Raw genomic sequence first — 15,657 nt, 5'->3', positions numbered from 1 at the left:
TGGTTGCAAGTACAATATTTTAACAAATATACAACAGACTAAAATATAAGCCGAATGAAACCACAATCAAAATCGGCTTTATTGACCAAGATTGTGTGGACAAAGAAGGAATTTGATTTTGGTTTCCAAACACTCAGCACACAAACATAAAGTTTAAATACGTAAACCTGAAAGGAAATACAAATACACAATGTGTTTGTGTATTTATACATAAAGAAAGAAAAACAGAAGGATTGTTGCGACGGTTCCAAAATTCTTATTTTGTTTCAGTGCAGAGCAGCTGACTGTTCAGGCTGAAGGGTGTTCATCAGAGAAATTGTCTCTGTGGCAGCTGGTTTTTGCAAATCGTGCAGGTTCCCAAAGTTTGTGTCCAGGATGTGTGGGGTCTGCAGACACGTTTGCTACCGTTTTTTCAGATCCTAGACCTCAACCAAACCCCACAGTGATGGAGGTGCTAGAGACAGACTGGGCAACAGCAGTGTAGAAGACCAGCATCTTCTTTGGAAGGATTTACAAAGGGTGCTGCCTGTGGCAAATCAAGAAGTACAGCCTCGCCTGGGCCTTCGACTGAACAGCGGCTGTGCATGAAGATCAGCTCAGGGTCAGGGTGAGACGGTTCCTAGGAGGTGAGGGGAAGCAAACAGTCCTGACTTGGTTAAACTCCATGTGGTTCTGATAAAAACAAGAACTCAAAAACAAATTAAGACAGAATCTACGTAGAAATTATAACTATGACGTGAGAAGAAATCTACTGATGCCTAAGAATACTTGAAAGTTGGTTGGGTAGATAGAATAGACTATGCAAGCCTGACATTCAACATCTTTGTGTTTTTTCTGTTGAGAATTTTCGTATTTTGCTCCACATGTACTTTCCAGATCTGAATGAAACAACCTCTGTTTGCCTTGTGTTTCTCTGTGGTCTTGGTGATGAACCGACATTTTGGGTTTTCCTCAACTCCCATCTGGAGACACGAAAGTGTCAAAACACATTAACTGAACAAAGCAATAAGAACGCTTCACTTCTAATTGGACAATCTTCTTTTCCACATTTTCCTTTTAGTATAAAACTTTGTTTTGTTTATACACACACAGTATAATACTGGCATCAATGCTTAGTGAGAAATAAAGCCAAATTGCGTCTGTGTCTCACATATTTCCAAAAAAAGGTTGTCGAGGCAAATGTCATCACGCAACCATAATTTGCATCAAGAGGTGATGAAACTGTGACTGGTGATGATGCCAGCTCACGTAAAGTGGCACAACTGGATCAGACTTCAAAGGAAGTAGCTGGAAGCAAAATTACAGCATTTCAGGCTGAAGAACATCTGGTGCGGTAATATCTTCTTCATGTGGCCTGAACTGTTTCCACTGAAAAGCTGCTGCACCATCGTTAGCTTTTGCTATTCATACTCTGGTAAAAGAACCACTGGTGGTTATCGAGCTGCCTTTAGTGGGACTCAGAAAATTGTTTTGACTGGTTAGACATCAATATCCAATATGGCTACCGCACATATAAAACAAAGTGAAAGGCACACTTTGCAAGAATCACTTTAAAGCACTTTAAAGCACTTCACACTGCCTTGTTGCAGAAATGTTATTTACAAATGAACTTGAGTTGTCTCTCGAGTTTAGGAGCTTTTTTATATCCCAGTTACTCTAAGGTTAGTTTCACTTGGACAAAAATCCAGAAATTATTCATAAAACAACAATAGGAAATTGACAAATATCACTGACAGTGACAACTCTGATTTTATATCAGTTTATGAACTCCTAATAAAAACAGAAGCTTCCACATTGTTGTTTGTTAGCGTTTCATCAGGACTGGGCGTCCAAGATGATTGGATTGCAGAACAAGAAATGGGGAGCTTACTGAGACGGACAGCTGCTTCTGATGTCGCTGTATGACCCAAAGAGCAAAAGGCGCTAAGAGTGTCGCAGCAGGCCTGTACTCCCACCCACTCCTTGTCAGCACACGATGACTTCCTCTGGCATCTCAGAGCATGTGGATGCCCATCAAACCTTACAGTCCTGCTGGTAATGTGATGAGGAAAACCACAATGGCAAATCCTGCTTGAGGAATCTTCTGGCTGTGCCGGCTGCACCGGAGGGCGTGTGTGTGCAGCGACGGGTTTCGTGGAGGAAGGGGAGGGCGGGCAAGAGTTTCAGCTGGTGAGCACGATTTCCTCATTATCTAGATGTGAGAGCCACAAGGGTCAACTAACAGGGAGGGTGTGGAGCCACATTAATCATGCTGTCACACCAACACAGGGCTACTTCTCAGACAGAAGTTCGTACCGTCACATGCCAATGAGCAGAGTGAGACAATAACCGGCGGCAGCTTCATCCAGGCTCAGGCCACAAGTAGAACTGTCATATTTTGTGGTTTTCTTTTCTTGCTTTCTGATTTCTCTTGACAGTATTTAAGGATGTGTGTGTCGTAATGCGGTTTTCCAGCTTAGTTGCACTTCTGTGCACCTGCGTCAAATCTCCATGTGGGAGGAGTTCTGAACTCCCAGTGGTGGACAGTGTTTGCAGTGAAGACTGCCGTGCCAATCTTCACACGTCACCAGCTGTGTATCCGTGCTCAGGAATGAATCCAGTAATTTGCATGGATATAGCTTAGAGAAGAAAAAAAAAAGTCTGTGATGAAATCCCTTCCATCCACAAAGGAAATCAAGACAAGGAGAGAGATGCACGTATGTCTCCTGGCACTGCAGGAGAGCAACATTTAACATCAGATGTACATCTTGCGTCTGTTGTTTAGCCAACAGTGCTATCCGCCTAAAGGAATGCACAAGTCTCTTCTCTTTTGCTAAAATAAATCGTTGTATTAAGCATTTGAATCTATCTATATAAGTGAGCAGCAGGGGCCTCTCAGTTGCAAACAACACAAACAAGACTGCTTCAGTTAGCATCTTGAAGAAGACTGATTAGTGGATGTGCTGCTGCCACACAGTCGAAGGTGAAATGGGGAATTGGGTTGATGCCGAGCAGAGGAATTCAGACGACGATACGTTTCTCTCTGGCTCCCTGCTTTGGAGGTAACCCAATTCATTTTCTTTTATTGATTGACACCAGACACCGTAACGTTTTACGGTTCATGCGAGCGGGCGTCGATAATGAAGGAAATTCTTGCCATTCCGCTTCTGAAAATAAATAGTAGCCCAGGGAAAGCTGACAAACAGCAGCGACTTGTGTTTGCTCCTGATCGTTTTATCTGTCTGAGGCTGAGATTATTTCTGTTCATGATTTTGTGAGCAGATTTAAGGCCTTGTTTGGCTTTAGAATAATTCATGTGCCACGACGGGTGTTCTCGTAACTACAGTATTGCGATTCAGACAAGCACGCTGTGAAGTGTCTGTGTTTGTGAAGATCAAGCAGACTCACGGAGGGATACGTTTTGGCAGGTCTCTACTTCTTCACCTGTGTGAGCCTTTAGGGTTAACTTTAAAAATAGTTTCAAGGGAGACCAGGAAGATATGATTTTGATTTGCCAGGTCAGTAGAGAATTTACTCTGGAAGTATTCACACCTCTGAAACTTTGTTTTTGTTTTTTTACATTTGTTTGGTTGCAAAGCGGCTGCTGTGTTTTGGGTCACGTTCTGTGTGAAGACCCATTATCTGTGACTGAGACCAAGCTTTCTGACGCCATGCAGCACATTTCTTTCCACAATGCCTTAATGGTCTTGAGATTTGATCATGCCAGATATAGCAGAGCAGTCCCAGAACATAACCGAGCCTCTTCCATGTGTATCAGTGGGGACTGTGTTGTTTACTTGGCATGCTTCGTTTTTGGCGTTGTGTACACAGAGCTGACGTGCCTTTCCAAAAAGCTCCAGCTTTGTCTCATCTGTCCAAAGGACATTCTCCCAGAAGCTTTGTGGTTCGTCACTAGGCAGTGTGGCAAAAAGCAGTCTTGGGTTTCACTGATTTTCTTTCCTCCTTGGTTGTCTCCACTCAAACAGCGACAGACTGATTGATCTCATATTTGCCTGCCTTGATCTTCATCTTTTATTTCTTTGGAACTTGTTCTGGGTATCTTATTTGGGTAACGTTCATGCCAACCTTTTCTTCAATTTATCATCATTTTGGTGATAACAATTGACGATATATGTCTGTGAACCTTAAACCTCTAAGCAACATGTCGAACCTTAGTCACAGGAGCATCAAGCTACTTGGTTTCCTATCATTTCTCTCTCCTTTTGTTCTTCTGGTCCTGGGGTGTTGAGTTCTTTTTCATTTTGGGCCAAATAAAAAAATCTGGATGTTTTTAAAGGGCCAGTTGTGCCAGAATATATTGATAAAAACCATTTAACTGTTAAAATATCAATAAATAGCAGATTGTTTCACTATTCAATAAGCTTTTCTTAAAATTAAATAACATTGAGCATCTATTCACACTGGTCAGTCCATCCAGGATTTTGTGTTTGTTTTTTCTTGTGCGTGTGTTTTTCTTTTTTTGCAATTCAAATCAAAGATTTTACGGTTCTAATTTGGAAATATTTGTAAGGAATTTTTATGATTGTTTGTTTCATCCATAAGTATTTTAAAATGATTCTGTTGAACCACATTTTAAAAGCAATGTCTGATTTTCACTGGTTCATTTTCAGTACGTTTTTATTTATTAATTTTGTCAGTTTCAACTTCTTCCACTTTATAGTGACAATTGTGGGTTTTTCAGTCGTGAAATGAGGGGTACCAATAATTTTGCTGTGTCTATATCACTCCTTTTCAAAGGAGTAGCATCTTTTGGGGTTATTTCTGCAGACAAACATGGGGCTGCTTGGGTTTGTCTCTGACATTTTAAGCTTCTGCAATCACTGAAGATACTGGGACATTTTCTCCTCATCGAAGCAGGATCTGCTCCTGTCAACATTCAAGTTAAAAAAGGAACAGGGCTCCTTTATATCTGAGCAGATGTACGACTTTTCACTGAGTTATTTTGTAGATAATTGCATATGCTGCGATCGTCTCAATCCTCTTCTACGCCTGTCCCTGCTGACCTCAGGTGTTTGCCTCCCATTGTCTGCAATTTAGCGCACCGCTCTAACAGTTTAACGTGCCCAAATCATTTTTCTGGAGCATGACAAAGCTTGTGAACATGTATGTTATAATTTCCTCTTTGGAGCTGAGACGTCCTCTCAGGGCTGAGAGTAAATGGTTTGGACAACAACAGTTCTCTACTATTGTCAAAACACTCAGAAGTTGGCCTATATGAAGCGGATTGGAATCAGTTTATGTGTTGGCCTATTTTACATGTCAAGAGAAATGGTAAATGCATGCAGAGCAACTGAAATGTGAACTTTGTTGTATGATTACAGCTATTCACAAATTGTAAGCGATTCTGCAACAAACCGCTGTTTTCATGCAACTGAAGTTGCTGATGCAATCCTCTTCATCTGTCGTGTCACACAGACAAGAGCCGGCAGTTGCATCAAACCACAACAACCACTGATCCTGCAGTTTGAGCGAACAGTCTTCAGAGTCTTTGGACAAAATTGGAAGAAGGCTTTAGGGGTTTATTTATCAAAAAACAAACAAACAAAAAAAGCTGCTGCTGACTGTATTCAGTCCATCAGTCATGTGCTGCTTTTTCTCCGCAGTAACTCTTGTACTGAGTAGGCACTTCCCAGCATGCTTCATGTGTTCATCACACGTAATGTGAGGGGATGAGACTCGCACAAACTCATTTGAAACAGGATTGAATGCGTGGCAGAGGACAGCCGGGCTCAAACCTGCACAGAAACAATCGGAGCAGCAAAGGGTGACAAAAACATTCGACAAGCAAGACAAACGCACCCCAATGAGCTGCCACAAGGATGATGGCAACTAATTAGAGAGATTTCTCTTCTGCTCAAGCGGTTGTTTCAGAGCACGATGACTATGCATACCGTATGAGTGCGAGGACGGTTCGATCTGGGTCGGGGATGATCCGTCGTCTGAGAAGTGAAACAGGAAGACTCGCGGCAACAATATTATGACGTCCTCTCAAGAGGCACTTAGATGTGCATGACATTAACTTTTCCAGATCAGGCCTCTAACGCATTTGGGCTTCATGGGGAGGTGGCAGATCCTGCTGAATGACTTCAGTCTTTTTGCCTGTCGCAGTAATTGGAGTGATATAATGTGATGAGACTGGTCTCGTATTTCAGCATAAAGTCCTACAAAAGCACTGGGAGAGTTCCAGTAGTCTATATGCTGAAATGCCAAAATGACAGAATTCACAAGGAAATACTAACATGTACGAGCTCAGTGTGTTTAAAAACCCAATTTTATTCATAAAGCAGCTCAAAGTGCTGCACAGAATTATGAACAACATATGGTGTGAGAAAAGCAACATTGACCTTTCATTGCAGTTTGTTACATTTCATTTCTGTAACAATGTTTCGACGGCAACATCAATGGGTTTGCATTGTTTTATGTCCGTCGGTTTTATGGAGTTAGAAATAAGATTGATCGCAGTTTAAACTGACGGTGAACATTTGTAGCAGAGCGAGTCTAAAGGGGAAACTATCATTAGATCGTGTTGCAAAGTCTGAATTATGAGACTCGATAATAAGATAAAACAAACTATGAGAGGAAGCTGCACTTTTCACACATAAAAAAGGATTTTATCTGCCTTTTGGCACTTTCATATTCCTCAAAATAAAACCATTTATTTGCATAAAATTCTTTGCTGTAATGATGGAGGTTTAGTTTTCTTTCAGTGCTTAAACTTTTATGTTTGCCTTGACTTTTTTCTGCTTTGACTTCTGGGATTCTTTTCTCCAAGAATCCTGAAGATTTTTGGAAGAAACTAAAATATTTATTCATAGACATGTGACTGCACAGAAGCCATGTTGCTTCATCTCCATCTCATTCTGAAAGAATCCTAAACTGTTCAAAGACCAGGACTGATCCTCTCTGAATCTGAAGTTCAAGTTCAAATAATCTGCGTGTGAAGCGGTCAGGAATGACAAGTTTCGGTTTCTGCAGTCAGACTGAGATATGAAAGTGACGTTTTAGCTCCACTTGAGACAAGTTGGACTCTCAGGTCGGAAATATTCTTGCTGATGTTCTCTTCGTTCTTCAGAATCCTTATAATGAAATGATGCAGTTGGTAAAATGCACACAAATAATCAGACTGAGGACTGAAGGTGGTTGTGGCACAACGATATTAGAGGTGACTGTGAATTACTGTGCAGTATTTGGACCAGATGTGTTCAGCAGTAGTTTTTACAATGAGCTCAGAGATGGCCTTCGTTACAGTAGCGCTTCTTGCATGGATGCTGTGTAAGCAGATCCCAGGTGTCCCTATTGTTATACAATGCACCTGTGAGACACTTCAGATGGAAATGTGCATATCCAGGCACATTTAAAAGATCTAAGGATGTCATTTAATTTGGATTAAAACTGTTTATTGTGGTCATGACCAATTGTTCTGTTTCCTAACCTGAAGTTTTCACTCGGATGATGGAGAAGTGGAGAAATCACAATCCTCCTCCTCTCTGCTGTCACAGCTGCCTAACCAACAGATATGTCAGAGGATATGAGAAAACCTCGCCATTATTTTCCTTTTATTAAAATGTCCCACAATGTCTTCCTATCACTTCCAATACCACATGGGAATATTGAAACGTTATACGAGTGTTTGCATGCGTGACAGCTTTCAATAAATCTGATGACTCGTTTCTTTTCTCTCTCTCTCAGTCCTTCTCTCTTTCTTTTCAGAAAGAAAATGATTTGAATGAATTACCTCAGCATTTAAAAGCAACCGTCGGTTTTCAACACACGTAAAACGTTTCAGGCGAATTAAGTTCTCAGGAGAAAATCTGAGATTTATCACCATGAAGGGATTTTGTCTCTGAATTCTCCAGCTGCTTTTATTCCTGGCAGGTCAGAGACTGAAATACCTCCACTGTGCTCTATAATAAGGAATGTCCCCACTTCATGGGATTGTGAATTTCTGTCTCAACATAATGAACTCCCTGACAGGGGAAGTAAAACAGGGCTGTATCCTGTCACTGCTACTGAGAAAAGAACAAAAAAAGAAACCCACCTCAGAGTTGTGGTGTTGATTGCGGGGGATGGCTGCCAGAAACCCATTTACTGGTGTTCAATCAATGCGGCAGCTCAGCCTCTGCACCACATACATGCATGCACACACACAGGGGAAGTCAGCCTCTGAGATCCCTTCTTGCGGCGGTCAGATCTTACCTCGTCTCCGACACACGGAAGATGAATGAGCCAGAATCCGACACGCTTCCTCCCTGAAGGCTCGGCAGACCCAGCTCAATTGGACGGAGTAGTGGAGCAGCAATGGTCTAAACACCAACATTTCTCAGATGAGTTCAGTTATTCGTTCGTTTGGTTATGTGTGACTCGAGAGCTACAGGCCGAGTCGTTCTGTTCCAGAAGGGATTTAATGGTCCCAGTTTCTCTTTGGAGAATCAATAGAGCTGACAAACTGATTGGATGACAGATGAGTTTTTAGCTCTGAGAGATTTTGGTTCATGTGACGGAAGGAGGAAGGGAATGCTGCTTTCATTCATGCACCAGATAAAAAAAAAATAAATAAAAATGTCCACAAGCAATTTTTGCTTTCATTTTGCATTTCAAAGCTTACTTAGCAGATGACACAACCCAGGCCTGAAAGTTATGAGATCATAGTGTTTTATGTTTTGAACTATAGTGACGTTATGGCAAACACTTACTGTTTTACTCCGTACATGTTTAATTGCAAGGCAAGGTTTTGATGTCTACCAGTAATAAATCACTTTCTTTCCCTGAAATGCATCAAATAATTAGACACTGATGCAGATTTCTTAAAAAGAACTGAATATTTAGAGAGGTACCCTAACACTTTGACTCACAAGGACCCAGAAGAAACAACAATTTCTTTGTTTTCTCTTACGATACTGAGTCAGCTTTCTGAGAGTTTCTGACACCTCTTGAATCCTGTGTTTGCAGTATGATGATTTTTTGTTTTTTTTTGATGAAAGGAAGATTAACCAAGATTAAATTTGTTGTTTTGTTTGTTTTTTAATATCTGACTGTCCTTCGAAATGTTTGTTTTTAACAGAGACATTGAAAAGTGCAGCAGAACACACACATTCCCCTCACAGCTGCATCCATTTGGAAAATGTTTCTTTCCAGTATTTTTCTCCAGAGCACATTTGGAGTGTGTTGCTTCACAGATGTTCACTTCAAAGTAAGATGCATGAAATGCTTCCAGGCTGCTCAAAAAATAGATGTTAAACTTCCTGGAGTGCTTCATCTTTATTATATGGCTTTTCACAAAACCAGGAAACGCCAGCAGCGTTTCCTCTCCCCGTCTCTCAAAATGTTGCCCTGTTATGTCACAGTGTTCGGAGACACAGCAGGCACTCAGGTCCTTGTTTGAATAAATGCAGGACAGCCATATTAATATGAAGGTGAATTTTTTTGAATTTCTTTTTGCTTGCTGTGTTCATAACATCCAAGAGCATCACCGCCCCTCTGATGACTTACTCTGTTTCTAAAAAGAAGAGAAAATAAAGAAGATCCCGCTGGTTGAATTTAGAGGACGCTTCGTGACTTTTTGCTTACTCTTTGATGCTGGCGGAGACCTGAAGGGTAAAAGGCGGAGTGAACATGAGGCTTGCATTTGTCAGGTGGCCAGAGGAGCGTAACTCTGGATGAATGTTAATGTTTCTTCATGTGTGGGATATGCAAGTGGAAACTTGTTTGCAAAAATGTCAAAATTATGAACTTCACATGGCGACAAGAAGCATCAAACGTTAATGTTTGTGAAAGGAACACACTCACTGGAAACAAGCCGACTTGTACTTTGTACCGGTCAAAATGAGGAATTCACCTAAAATGATGTTTTACTTTTACTGGACCTTTTTGTTCGAATTAGGGAATCTAATAATAGAAACATATAACTGATGTGAATTTATCCTACCTCAGAGCCACCATTATTAGACATTATTTTTCATGTGATGGTGTTGATGGCAGCAGGAATTCGCCCTGCAGTCAGTGGGTCTGATCAGTGGTTTGATTCCCATTCCATCCATCTCTGCTGTTGTGTCCTTCAGTGTGTGAATATCTGCATGAATTTAGCAATAAATAGTATTGTAATATATAAATTAGTAAGTGAATGCCGTCTTCCTGAGTCCGTCAGCCAAACTGACACGTTGTTGTTTCAAAAACTAGATTAGTTTTCACTCTTTCAAGACTGGAGAGCAGACATTAGAAGCACATCTAGGGAAATGTCGGAAATCCTTTTGTGGATATTTACTTTCCTAATATCTAGCATTAGGCATGAAATTACATAAAATGAAATCAAAATAGTGTACTGCATAATAATTAAGTAAAGCTGCACAACCTTTTTGGTGTTTTTCTTGTTTTAGACTAAATCAGAGCTGCTGGAGTTCGCCCCCCATGTGGTGCTTTCCCTTTGCTGATGTTGAACAGGTGTGGGTGGTATCACAAGCTCTCTCTTTCAGACACACGCGCACACACACACACACACACACACTGTACCTATCGAAAGGGTTCACATGGCTGTAATTACACTTCTTCCATAGCTACAGGAAGCAGGGTGGCTGCGGGTGGGAATGAAGGAGAGCGGCTCAGCAGGCAGCGAGGAGCAGTACACTGAAGGGAGCTGAGAATCAACCAGCCAAGGGCCACCACCAGGCCTAATTACAGAGCCAACATGAATAATAATAAATCAGCGCTCCCTTGGTCCGAAATACGCACCACTCTCTGCCATGTCAGTCTTAGTCTGAGTCAGATTTCCCATAATGCTCGCTGTGAAGCTGATGGATAGCCTGTGGCACGGATCACATACAGTTTCTTGGGCTGCATGTGTATTTATATGTGACCTTTGTGGGCGTTTGTCTATATGAAACTTCCACATGTGACAAACTGAAGCATCTGTGTCTGTTTGTCTCACGGTCATGAGATGCTGCTGCTTGGATTTTTCTGTTTGAGGTAGATAAATGGACCAGTCATAACATTTTAAATTGATCAAAAAAAGGTTTTACTTTGATTTCAAATGCTCCTATTGTATTATGTAATTGACAAACAGAGTGATAAATCTGGAGCATTTAATATTTCTCAGAATATTGAAATATTGATCCAGCTGCGACTCTCAGCTGCATGTTGAGAGTCATGCAGCTTATTCTTCATTCTCCTGTGGAGTTCATTTTTATTTACTAGTCGAGTAACTGTGTGGTCATTGAACCAGCTTTTGGTTCGCTTCGCAGTGTGAGCATGTGCCCAGACCTGCTGGAAAATTAATTTTCGTCATGTTTGTTAGTAGAGGGAAGCAGGAAGTGCTTTAAAATCTCCTGATCATTAAATTTAGAAAAAAAAAAAAAAACAGCAACAAAAAATCCCCCAACTTTACATTCTTCTTTGCAGATAAGAATCCTGACGTTTATGTCATTTCCCATATATCTCACATTATAGTCTATTGATATGAGTTACCATCGTTTTTCAAACCTCCGTTTTATCCTCTTCCTGCATGGTTGATATTGGAGAGAAGAACTCAGCAGTGTGATGTTCCAAAGGTGTTTTCTCTGTCAGTCAACTTTTTTAATCGAAGCCTTCTCGCTTCATGCGCATTAGCACATTTGCCTCTGGTCGTTTAGATTTGAATTGCTCTTGTGGCGAGTGGAAATCTTTCTCGCCCCTCCAGGTTACTCAGAGGCGAGATAAAGGAGAGCTGAGCGTGGAGCTGCAGTGGTTTGAGGAGCTGTCCAGATGCTGAAACAGCACCACGCAAACTCTCACTTCATTCTGGGAGCTGGTTGTTGATGGACCGATCATCTTCGGAGCGATTTTCAGATTTTTTTTTTTTTTTTTTTTTTTTTTTTTTGAGGGGAGGTGTTATAACTCACGAAAGATGGGTTTATTCTCAGGAAAAATCTAAAATCTGATTGAAAAAATATTCATATGTGCTCAACTGCAAGGAGATTCAGACAATTCTTTCTTTTATATATATATTTATATTGATTTTCTCTTAGAGGCTCATCCAAGTAATTTAGAGCAAAATTACGATCAGTTCGCCATAAATCAGTGTCAGCCACAGCTCGGCATGTAGGCTACAGCTGGAGAATGCAGGCAGGAGGGGTGGAGTTCACTGCGTTTACTTTTCGAAGCGCCTCGGTCTCAGACAGAAGGAGCTCATTCTGCAGAGTTTGAACTGACGGGTCCTGGCATTTGATCCCCACGTTGCTTTCAAGCCAGTCGCCTCGCAGCCGCTCCCACCGCCGCCTTAATTCAACTTTCCATGCTGTTGCCCGTCCGGCGGACCGCATCCAGGAGGTTTGTCTGGACCGCGCTCGCTCCTGCTCCCTCGGCCGACGCGCTCCGGTTCTCCGCCCTCGGCTCTCCGGGTCCGGCGGAACTCACTCACACGGCTGGCCCGGCTCTCCCGCACGCATGGAGGGGGACGTAATGGACAAGGTGGAGGCCACGGCGACGGTCTGTGACTTCGACCCCATGAGTGGAAGCATCCCTGCCACCAAAGTGGAGATCACAGTGTCCTGCAGGTGAGCTCCGGTGGTGCTGTTCGTGCTCGTGCGCTTGGGAAGCCGCCGCGCGTTATGGCCACAATACACTGGACCGATACACAATGCACGGTGCAATAAACTGTTTATTATTGAAACTACTGCGTGTGTTTCACATTTTCACGAGCAACAGTAAGGAATTTAACACAAAACCGTTTAGGATTACAACGACGTCAGAAAAGAACGCCACAATGCGCATACAGAAAAGTAACATTAGCACTAAATGATGGCGCTTTAATCAGCTTTGGACTCAATTTAGTGAAACCATACACATCCGTAGCATTAAACTTTTATTGTAGTTTATCTAAAAAATTAAAAAAAAAAAAACATTTGGATGATACCCCGGGTCTCTGTTTCATCCACCGTTAGTTTAATTACGTTACCTTGTGCGTTGCGGTGGCGCGCGCCTCTCGCGTGCCAAGCGCGCAAAACCCAGCCATTCTTGAGTTTAATGAGCACACCCGAGAGGTTTCCCCCTCTGAGACAATGCCAAAGCTGATTGCTACAAAGACGTCAAAGATGCGTCAGCCATTTTAACCTCATAAAAAAAGATTCATTTGAGCAGTCATGGAAGAAAGAAAGAAAGAAAGAAAGAAAGAAAGAAAGAAACAAACAAACAAACAAAAAAACCCCGCTAAGTGTCACTTGGGTAGGGTGGGGCTGCAGGTGGAGAGGTTTGCCTCGACGTGTGAACAATGTGCAAAGTGAACTAATGTGTCACAAGGAATAATAAAACTATTTGGCTCTGCAATGTTTCTACAGTTGTGCGTCATTTAGCTCTGATCCACAATGTTCCGCTCTCTGAATCTCCTTACTGCGCTCAGTGTTACTGCTATGTAAATGAAGGAGGAACAGCCACAGGCGAGGGATTCATCTACCAAACACAAAGCATGAATTATTTGACACTCTCTCTGTATATTATTGACTCAGGCAAAGAAAAGGTTGCTTCGTTCAAACCAGATGTATGTAAAAATATATTTGAATCTGTAAAGCTGGTTTGAAATTTATTATATATTTGGTCTTATTATAAAAATGTATTCCTGTAAAAGGTTTCAGATGCGTGGAGGACTAACAGGCAAGACATCTGGAATTTGATTTGTCTCTTCCACATGCCAACCCAAAATTAACCTCTCAGTTGTAGCAGGTTTATTTTGACTAGAAGAAAAAATATTAATGTTTTAGAGTAGCCAAGGCCAAATGGAAATCTTTGTAGAAATGTGTGAACATGAGGGTGACTGCAAAGAGGCCTTTCAAGGACTGGAGCTCTTCCCCAAACATAAATTGTCCAAATAATTCAAGGGAAAAAAGCAAAGACTTTATCAGCAATTAAAAGAAGGGGATGACTGCAGAAAGAAGCCTTCATTGATGACTGAGAAAGTCAGATAAATGTTAAGATGCAATTTTTAGATCTCAATAAAACAGACAATTAGTTGTTACTGACATTAATTCCACCTGATTTGATCTTTTAAGAGATTCCTGTTTGAAACATTATTCAACCAAAGCATTGTGAAGCTCCTGAAACTCCTGGTTTTTGGTGCGTCATAAGGCTTTCGACGGCCGTGTTTCTCCCCCTCTGAATATAAACCAGGAGCTGCGCTCTTGGCCTGAGGCTCCACTGTTTCATACTCAGTAATTTCCTTCTGAACCAAACCACTTCCTCCTGGACACAGTGTGATAGAGAGGAAAAACGAGTCCTCCTTTCCCTGGGTCTTGAAACACCGTCTGCTGAAGACAGACTTAAAGCCTTAGATGTTCTTCTTTGTGACTTGTGCAGATCGCTGCAGTCCACCCTCCTCCGTCGGATCCAGATTTGTGCAGACAGCTGAGGAGCTGAACAGATGAAGTATGCAGCCATCAACTTTGCAGGAAGTCTGTGTTCGGTCTTCCCTGGGAAGCATAGAGAAACAATGGGCATTATGGGTATTACAAGTGAGAGAGGAACAGGCTCCACAACCCTGTGTAATTGATTTAGTAAGCCTGAAAGCTCTGAGATTGCAGAGCACATGGAATTGAACCATGCCGCGCTGCCCTCCAGGGGTTCTTATATCCCTCTGCCGATATTGCAGCAAAATCCACACCCCCCTCGTACCCTCCTGACAAACTAGAGGGGCCGGAGCAGTCAGACTCTTATCAAAACAAGTGCATATCGCTATGATAGCACATTGTTCCCCGTCTATGCCTCTGATTGGTTTTGCTCACAGGTCAGCCAGTGAGCCCTACCTCGAGTGTCAGCATCAAAGCTGGAAGAACGACACTCCAGTGCGCTGATAAGACAGCCCTTCACACTCAAGTGGCCGCTCTTCCTCCGCCTGCCTCACCATCGGATCCAGTATATCGGGTTTGGGCCGGCGGCCCCTTGGCACCTGACCTCACTTCTAAAGTGGCACTAAGGAATGTGTTCATTCGTTAGCATTTAAGCAGCTTTAATGATTAAAAAAAAAGTTCTCCATTTGGGTTGCCACTTTATGGTCATGAACACAGCAGTAAATGTGGGTCCTACGCGACTGAAGGATGCGGCGTTTCTCTATCTCAGCCCACCAGACGGTCTCAGAGTTCCCATGTACAATGGCTTCAGGGAAACTGAGGCTTTGCTTTAGCTCTGCTGCTCCACTGTGAAGCACCCTTTTAGCTATGAATGTTACAAAAACGGTGCCAGAGTTTCACTTAAGGAAGACATTTCTGCCTCACTCTGGCTGGCTAGATGACCCACACATGTATATCCTTCTGATGATTGAAAATTTAAACTTGTATACTGAGCAGAGTGGAGGAAAGGAATCAGAGCAATAAGCTTGAAAACTCTTTGTATTAGCGACAGCGCTAAGTGAGGATGGTAGATTGCCTCATTTTTTACACATTAAGAGAAAGAAAATATATTAATAATTCAATAAGAAGTTTGGGAATGGCGCGTAATCATTTGTTTCAATGAAATAAAAAGACTGTGCACCAAGGCCACAGCCTGACACCTTTTTCTATCTGTCCCCTTAAGGGTGTTTAAACACACAACCAGTTTACTGCTGAAAGATACAGAAGCTTCAGCTCAGCCTCCCACCTGAAATCATGAACATGACACTTCATCAGCAACCTTGGCCATCTCCAATTTCACAGAGATGAAGAT

General features: G+C 42.0%; 1 protein-coding gene across 2 annotated transcripts in view; it reads left to right on the top strand.

Moving 5' to 3' along the window:
• Window positions 1-11,692: 11,692 nt before the first annotated feature.
• cpne5a (copine Va) overlaps window positions 11,693-15,657 on the top strand; it is an 80,754-nt gene continuing 76,789 nt past the window's right edge. For both annotated transcript variants that reach the window (XM_055049666.1, XM_055049665.1), the window contains exon 1: window positions 11,693-12,524. In XM_055049666.1, the coding sequence (XP_054905641.1) occupies window positions 12,415-12,524 (110 nt within the window). In that variant the 5' untranslated portion in view covers window positions 11,693-12,414. The remainder of the gene's footprint in view (window positions 12,525-15,657) is intronic.

This window comes from Poeciliopsis prolifica, unplaced genomic scaffold (genome assembly GCF_027474105.1).
Source record: "Poeciliopsis prolifica strain line A6 unplaced genomic scaffold, Auburn_PproV2 SCAFFOLD029, whole genome shotgun sequence".
NCBI lineage: Eukaryota > Metazoa > Chordata > Actinopteri > Cyprinodontiformes > Poeciliidae > Poeciliopsis > Poeciliopsis prolifica.
Note: the sequence above shows the minus strand (reverse complement) of the source record. Positions and strands in the feature narration are given on the sequence as shown.